This window comes from Borostomias antarcticus (genome assembly GCF_949987555.1).
Source record: "Borostomias antarcticus genome assembly, chromosome: 20".
NCBI lineage: Eukaryota > Metazoa > Chordata > Actinopteri > Stomiiformes > Stomiidae > Borostomias > Borostomias antarcticus.
In genome coordinates, this window is record NC_140253.1 from 4,456,366 (window position 1) to 4,463,865 (window position 7,500).

Sequence of the window (7,500 nt, forward strand, 5' to 3'; positions counted from 1 at the left end):
ACTTTTTCAGCTCGATCCGGAAGGTAGAACGCTAGAGCCCGCCTACCATAATTTTTCCGTCCGGCAGATGGAAGATGATGCTGCAGCAGTGTTATTATTTAAATCACCAATATTTAAATTTCGCTTTGCGCCTGACGAGACTACTGGCTGCAGTGTAGAGAGCGACAAACAAGCTGCTAAAGCTATTGCTGATTATGGTGTTTTGTGCGCACAATACCACTTAGTGCGTCGTTATCAACTTGTTTGCTAACAAAGGCTAGAGCTACTAGTTAGCTGTTGATAACGAGATCAGCTGTTGCAACTGGAACGCTCACCTCGGGAGTGACCATTGCCAGTTCCCACTCACACCTTCCGAGACAAATGGAATGCACCATAACGTTATATTTCTCATTCGTGTGGATAGTTGAAGCGATGCATTCTGTAGGCTACCTCAATAGAGTCCGCTAAATTACCATGTTTAATGCTTTATGTATGCTATCTGTTAGTGTGAAGTGTGATGATTTCTGTACAGCCAAGATCGAACCCAGCATGGGCAAGTGAGCGTAAAGGCAATACTGCCAAGCAACACAGTGACACCTGTTATATAGACTGGTGTCTCAACTTGCATTTAAACGATAATGTAAACTTCAAGCATTCAAAGTAAACTCTAGACACTTTCAGGTGGATGAAAATAAAGTGTCTGCACATTAAAATGATTGACTTCATAGAAAACTATATCTCGCCTATAGACTATAGATTCAACATGTCATTGGCTGTATAACTCCCATCTCAAATGTACATCTTGTAAACTACTGTCTGCAGACTCTGAACCAGCCCACTCCTCCCTCCACTACTGCTCTGCTTGGCTGTTAATGAATGTGAATGGGAAGTCAAAACTAGCAACGTTTTGGAAATTGGAGAGGAAAGATGTCAAGCAGAAAGAGGAAACTACAGGTGGTGCTTCAGTAACCAATTCAAAAAGCCAGTAGGAGAACACAGCACATGAGAGGTGGTGGGGGAGGTGGGAGGAAAGGTAGAGGAAAGGTAGAGGGGGGGGGGGGGGGGGACGTGGAAGGGGGAGAGCAGTTGAGGGGGACAGGGGCGGAGGTGCAAGCCCCTCTAGTTTAAGGATAAAACGTAATTCTTTCAAGGAAGGATTAGTTTAGCTCCTGCTTCTCTCTCTAGTAAATCTCTCCCTCATTCAGTTTTGACAGGCAACAATGAGCAAACTTCCTGTTCACAAATTGTTTTGTTTCTCGAAATGTGTTTTTAATTACAGTTAACGCGGACGAGTTTACTTGCGTGACAACGTCACGACTCTCGTTTGAACTTTTCTCTTCCCCTCTGCTGGGTTCTCACATCACCCCATCCGTCTCTCTCCCTCCTTCTCTCTCTCCATCTCTCCCTCCTCACATCCCTCCACCCCTCTCTCTCTCTCCTTCTCTCTCTCCATCTCTCCCTCCTCACATCCCTCCACCCCTCTCTCTCTCCCTCCTTCTCTCTCTCCATCTCTCCCTCCTCACATCCCTCCACCCCTCTCTCTCTCCCTCCTCACATCCCTCCATCCATCTCTCTCTCCCTCCTTCTCTCTCTCCATCTCTCCCTCCTCACATCCCTCCACCCCTCTCTCTCTCCCTCCTTCTCTCTCTCCATCTCTCCCTCCTCACATCCCTCCACCCCTCTCTCTCTCCCTCCTCACATCCCTCCATCCCGATCCCTCACCCTTTCCTGGCTTCTCCCTCCCTGCTCTCTCTCTCCATCTTTCCCTCACTCCCTCGCTCCCTCTCTCTCTCTCTCCATTATTCCCTCGCTCCCTCTCTCTCTCTCTCTCTCCATCCTTCCCTCGCTCTCTCTCTCTCTCCATCCTTCCCTCGCTCTCTCTCTCTCTCCATCCTTCCCTCGCTCCCTCTCTCTCTCTCTCCATCCTTCCCTCGCTCCCTCTCTCTCTCTCTCCTTCCTTCCCTCGCTCCCTCTCTCTCTCTCCATCCTTCCCTCGCTCCCTCTCTCTCTCTCTCTCTCCATCCTTCCCTCTCTCTCTCTCCATCCTTCCCTTGCTCTCCCCTTCTCTCTCCCTCTCCCTCCAGACCAGCGGGGTAGTGGGTTGTTGTCGGGGGTGACAGGCGAGGCGAGCGACACACTCGCGCTCCGTCAACCGTCTGTCTTTAATGAGAGACAGGGAGAGACCCGGGGGAGAGACCTGACACACACACACACACACGCACCACACCATATACACACACATCACATCACACCACATACACACACACACCACACCATCATTTCACTCCCTAACACACGCACACACCGACAAAATAGTTGTTATAAATAGTTGAGTTCACCATTTTAGAAGAGCGTAGAGAAAGAAAGAAAGAAAGAAAGAAAGAAAGAAAGAAAGAAAGAAAGAAAGAAAATCAGTGGAGAGAGAAGAGAAAAAAGAGCATGTGTGTGTGTGTGTGGTATGGTGTGTGTGTGTGTGTGTGGTGTGGTGTGTGTGTGTGTATGGTACGGTACGATGTGTGTGTGTGTGTGTGTATGGTACGGTACGGTGTGTGTGTGTCCTAGTCTCCCCTTTCTCAGGTGTCCAGCTGGCTACGCATCCATTACACAGTACAGTAGATGACAGAGAGAGAGAGAGAGAGAGAGAGAGAGAGAGAGAGAGATGGAGAGAGAGAGAGAGAGAGAGAGAGATGGAGAGAGAGAGAGGCTGGCGAACAAGAGAAAGAGAAACGGTGGATAAAGAAATACAGAGTGTGTGGGTGGAGGACACACACACACACACACACACGCACGCACGCAGCTGGAAGATGCAGCATGGCAGAGACATAACTAAGCTGTAATTGATGAACTGTATCAATTACTATGAACAGCAGCGTAGTCTAACCCTGGGTCATTCAGTCACTAAACTAAGTAGAGGAAGAGAGAGAGAGAGAGAGAATGAGAGGGGAGAGAGAAAGAGGGAAAGAGAGGGGGAGATAGGTGAGGGGGGGGGGTAGGAAGAGGTGAGAGGTGATGTAATCTCTTTCTAAGTTGTGTCAGAGCACCACGCCGTGTTTGTGCGTGCGTGAGAGAGTGCAGCCTGAACAAAACTCCTGGTCTACAGAGACACACCTCCTCCTCCTCCTACAGAGAAAAAGGCTCCGCCCCCCCACTAACCACCTCCACTCTCCCCAGCCAACCAGAGCGCGCGGATCCCGGATCGGCCGTCTGAAGACCATCAAGTAGGGTGTGTGTGCGTGCGTGTGTGTGTGTGTGCGGGGTCGTACTCACGTCGTGGAAGTGTCCGGTCATGGCGCAGCGATGGCAGTGCTTGTGCCAGTAGAAGCGGTCGCTGCAGGCCTCGTACAGGTGGCCGGGGAGGCCGCAGTTGCTGCAGTGCCTGCTGGGACAGTCCCTCTGGAAGTGGCCCGGCTCCCCGCACAGCACGCAGCACGGCTCCTTCTGCGCACGCGCACGCACGCACACACACGCACACACACACGCACACGCACACACGCGCACACACACACACACACACACACACACACACACACACACACAGGTAAGCATGCACAAACAGGTGCACACAAACATTCAAGCAGAGGGAGAAGAGAAAGGCAAACATCTAAACGTTTGTGTCTGAGCTTACGGTATATATTCTGTGTACTGTATGCGTACGTGTGTGTGTGTGCGTGCATGTGAGTGTGTGTGGTATGTGTGTGTGTGTGTGCGGTACGTGTGTGTGTCTGTGTGCATGCGTGTGTGTGTGCATATGCGTGTGTGGTATGTGTGTGTGTGTGGCATGTGTGTGTGTATGTGTGGTATGTGTGTGTGGGGGGTGGGGGGGTATGTGTGTATGTGGTATGCGTGTGTGTGGTATGTGTGTGTGTGTGTGTGTGTGTGGTATGTGTCTGTGTGGGTGGGTGGTATGTGTGTGTGTGGTATGCGTGAGTGTGTGTGGTATGTGTGTGTGTGTGCGTGTGTGTGTGTGTGTGTGTGTGTGTGGTATGCAAGTGTGTGTGTGTGATATGTGTATGTGTGTGTGGTATGTGTGTGTGTGTATGTGTGTGTGTGGTATGTGTGTGTGTGGTATGTGTGTGTGTGTCTGTGTGTGTGGTATGCGTGTGTGTGTGTGTGGTATGTGTGTGTGTGTGTGTGGTATGTGTGTGTGTGTGGTATGTGTGTGTATCTATGTGTGTGGTATGCGTGTGTGTGTCTATGTGTGTGGTATGCGTGTGTGTGTCTATGTTTGTGGTATGCGTGTGTGTCTATGTGTGTGGTATGCGTGTGTGTCTATGTGTGTGGTATGCATGTGTGTGTGTGTGTGTGTGTGTCTACCCTGGGTGTGGGGCAGTTCATGGAGAGGTGTCCAGTCTTGCTGCAGCTGCGGCAGGTGACGCTCTTGTCTGTGTAGTAGCGCTTGGGGGCCCGGCGGACCCACGGCTGGCTCTTGGCCCTGTTATTGATCTGGGCCTGGAACACACACACAGAAGTAATGCAGAGTTACACAATCATAGACACACACACACTAGGGGTGGTGAAAAAAATGTATAATCGAATCGAATATCGAGTCGTCGATAATCGATTTGAAATTGAATCGAATCGTGAGATCACTACCGATTCCCACCCCTAACACACACGCACACACACACACTCTGAAGTAGCTTACCTCTCTGTCCCGGTCTGACACATTCCAGACAGCATTTTCACCATAACTCTCTGAAAAGAAAAAGAATCATTGTTTGTTTTTATAAAACTTAAGAGGACAGGAAGTAAGCCTCTATTGAATGACCTAATGCTCATTTTCACTCTGTTCCTTTAAATGTCTGTTTAAACCAGGCCCCCAGGATTCGAAATCTAAAGTGAAGCCCTATTGAACCGCGCCATCTTGGCAAATTTTTGTCGTTTGACGTATGTCCGGTGCCTTTTGTACTTGCGCAGTTGTGCTTTTCTGGCCTACTTGCGCGTCCACGAACAGGTTCACGTTCATGTGAAATGTAGACGCACGTTCCCGGCTCTCCCCGCTTTGATTTAGCAATGAAAACCGGCTTGCATATTAACCTGTTTTTATCAAATATATCCATTGGAGACATTATTTTTTTTATCCGGGCATCTTAGTTTTAACAGGTTAATTATAGCTGAGCATGTTTTTTTGCTAGTAGATGGTATTCATTACGTTCGCGATAACGCAATTGCAGCCAGGCTAAATTCCTCCAGGGAGCCAGTGACAGGCGAGTTGAAGAGCTTCACTCCCCGCCAGCAGGAGCTTTGGCCGCGGCTACCGCATCTCGGATAACCCGCTGAGTTCCTGGCTGCTATTTCACACTCGCCCTTGATCAATCCCAATATCGATCCATGGTAATAATGAATCAATCTTTCAGATCGGCAGGTCTGCATGCATTTTACAACATCATTGTTAGCTTTATTAACATAACCATAGCCTACACTTATCTCTCTAACCTTAGGCTATCCATCTTACACCAGTCGGCCATTCGATATAGAAGCTAGAAGCGGTCAAACACCCAAACTTAACCATCTAGGCTAATTATTGTGGATTGTTGAATGGCAGTGTATCGTTTCATCTTTATGTCTACATCAACTCCTTTCCATCGTATGTGAATAAATTCCTGTTATTCTAAAAAATATCCCGTTTCTGTCCATTTCTGGAAAAGGCTAATAATTGCTGTCAAATGATCACTCCAGTTTATCACCGTATCCCACTACCATTTCAACCATGCACAGGATGTTGTGGTCATTTTCATTACCAATTGATTAGCCTAGTCAGTTTGTTGTATGTATTAAGCCCTTTTTGAGCGTTGTGCGTTGACTACTCTCCTTTTTTGTGGTCATTTTCATTAACACATTTGATTAGGGCTTAATACATACAACAACCTGACTAGGCTAATCAATTGTTAATTGGGCTTCACTTGTGATAGCGGTCAGTGAATGGAGTGGCTGCATCCAGTTCTATTAATACATCCATGGTTTAAACGTTCCTTAATGTGTAGCTGTGATGTCATTTGAGCAAAAGGAAGAACTTTTACACCGACTCCAAACGTGCCCCTGTGAGACACACACACACACACACACGCACGCACGCACACACCAAACTGACAGCAATCTCCCACGCAGTGTCAGTGTAGCACATCTGTACGAGAGGACCGCAAACTGAGCCCTGAGGGACACTAGTTCTCTCCACACACACACACACACACACACACACACACACACACACACACACACACAATGACACATACAGTACACAGATAAAATGCAAGCACACACAACGTACAGAGGGAGATATAGGTGCACAACAGAAGACAAGGCACATGCGCACGCACACACACGCACAAACACACACACACACACACACACACACACACACACACACACACACACAGGCCTAGTGCAGCAACCCCCATGATTAGCTGCTTGACTGTCTTTAGCCTTTCGACAAACACAAACACACAGCCTTGAGCCCTGTTCAAATATCACCCTAACCTTACTGTAGCCATCTCTCCCTCTACTTCCTTGCCCTCCCTCCCTCCCTCCCTCATCCCCTGCTCTCCTGTGTCTGTTTTGTTCCAGTGGAGGTCAACACCTCTTGTTGTCTGTCTAGCAGATTAACATGGCGTCTGTTTAAACTGCTCCTCCACACTGCGACCTGAATGCCCTCCGAAACTCTCACTCTCACTCACACACACACACACACACACACACACACACACACACACGACGGCCAATTATAACCATTGCGAACCCCCGCAGAAAAAATTATCCCCTGATAAAACGACTCCAATCCTGTCCCACTGAAACCGGTCAACACCCGTCGCTGTAGAGACTGCTCCCCCTACAGGCCGGTCGTGGAAGGACAGGCAGCCTGACAGCCAGTCACCCGTCTTACAAGCAGGGAGTCCCGCTGCAGGTGTGAGGTCACTGACCCGGGCGTCGCCCGCTGTGATCTGACTGGGGGGCCTCGTCGGGAGGGCAGTGTGTGTGTGTGTGTGTATGCGGGGTGGGGGGGGCGAGGTTCAGCGTCAAACACAGCGACCCCAGTCAATGGGCGGTGTGAAAGAGGAGAAGGAGGAGCGTGTGTGTGTGTGTGTGTGTGTGTGTGTGTGCGTGTGTGTGTGTGTGTGACTTGGCGAAAGTCATTCCCAAAGCGTCTCCCGGGGGGACTCCTCAAATAAAGACCAGGAAGCTTTCCCTTAATCTGAGGACCCCTGACTGACACACACACACACGCACACACACACACACACACACACACACACACAGGGATAAAGGGTGAACCTCTTTGTCACGGCCGAGGAATCAAACACATGAGGGGTGGAGGAGAGGAGGGAGAGGAGGAGGACAGGAGGAGGAGGTGGAGATCAGTAGGAGGAGAGGTGAGGCAAAGGAGTAAGGCAGCAGGGTCTGTCTGAATGAATGAATGAATGAATGAATGAATGATTGATTGATTGATGAATGAGCGAACGAACGAACGAACGAACGAACGACGACGAAAAAACGCTCATGGCCCCTAGACCAACTGTCAGCAGA

The 7,500-nt window shown here is 49.3% G+C and overlaps 1 protein-coding gene across 1 annotated transcript in view; it reads right to left on the reverse strand.

The window, feature by feature from the left end:
• Positions 1 to 7,500, reverse strand: part of zcchc7 (zinc finger, CCHC domain containing 7) — a gene marked incomplete at both ends in the record, with an annotated part of 46,001 nt that overhangs the window by 14,023 nt on the left and 24,478 nt on the right. The window contains 3 exons of the mRNA XM_084454471.1: positions 3,247 to 3,417; positions 4,294 to 4,428; positions 4,625 to 4,674. Of these exons, the coding sequence (XP_084310597.1) occupies positions 3,247 to 3,417; positions 4,294 to 4,428; positions 4,625 to 4,674 (356 nt within the window). The remainder of the gene's footprint in view (positions 1 to 3,246; positions 3,418 to 4,293; positions 4,429 to 4,624; positions 4,675 to 7,500) is intronic.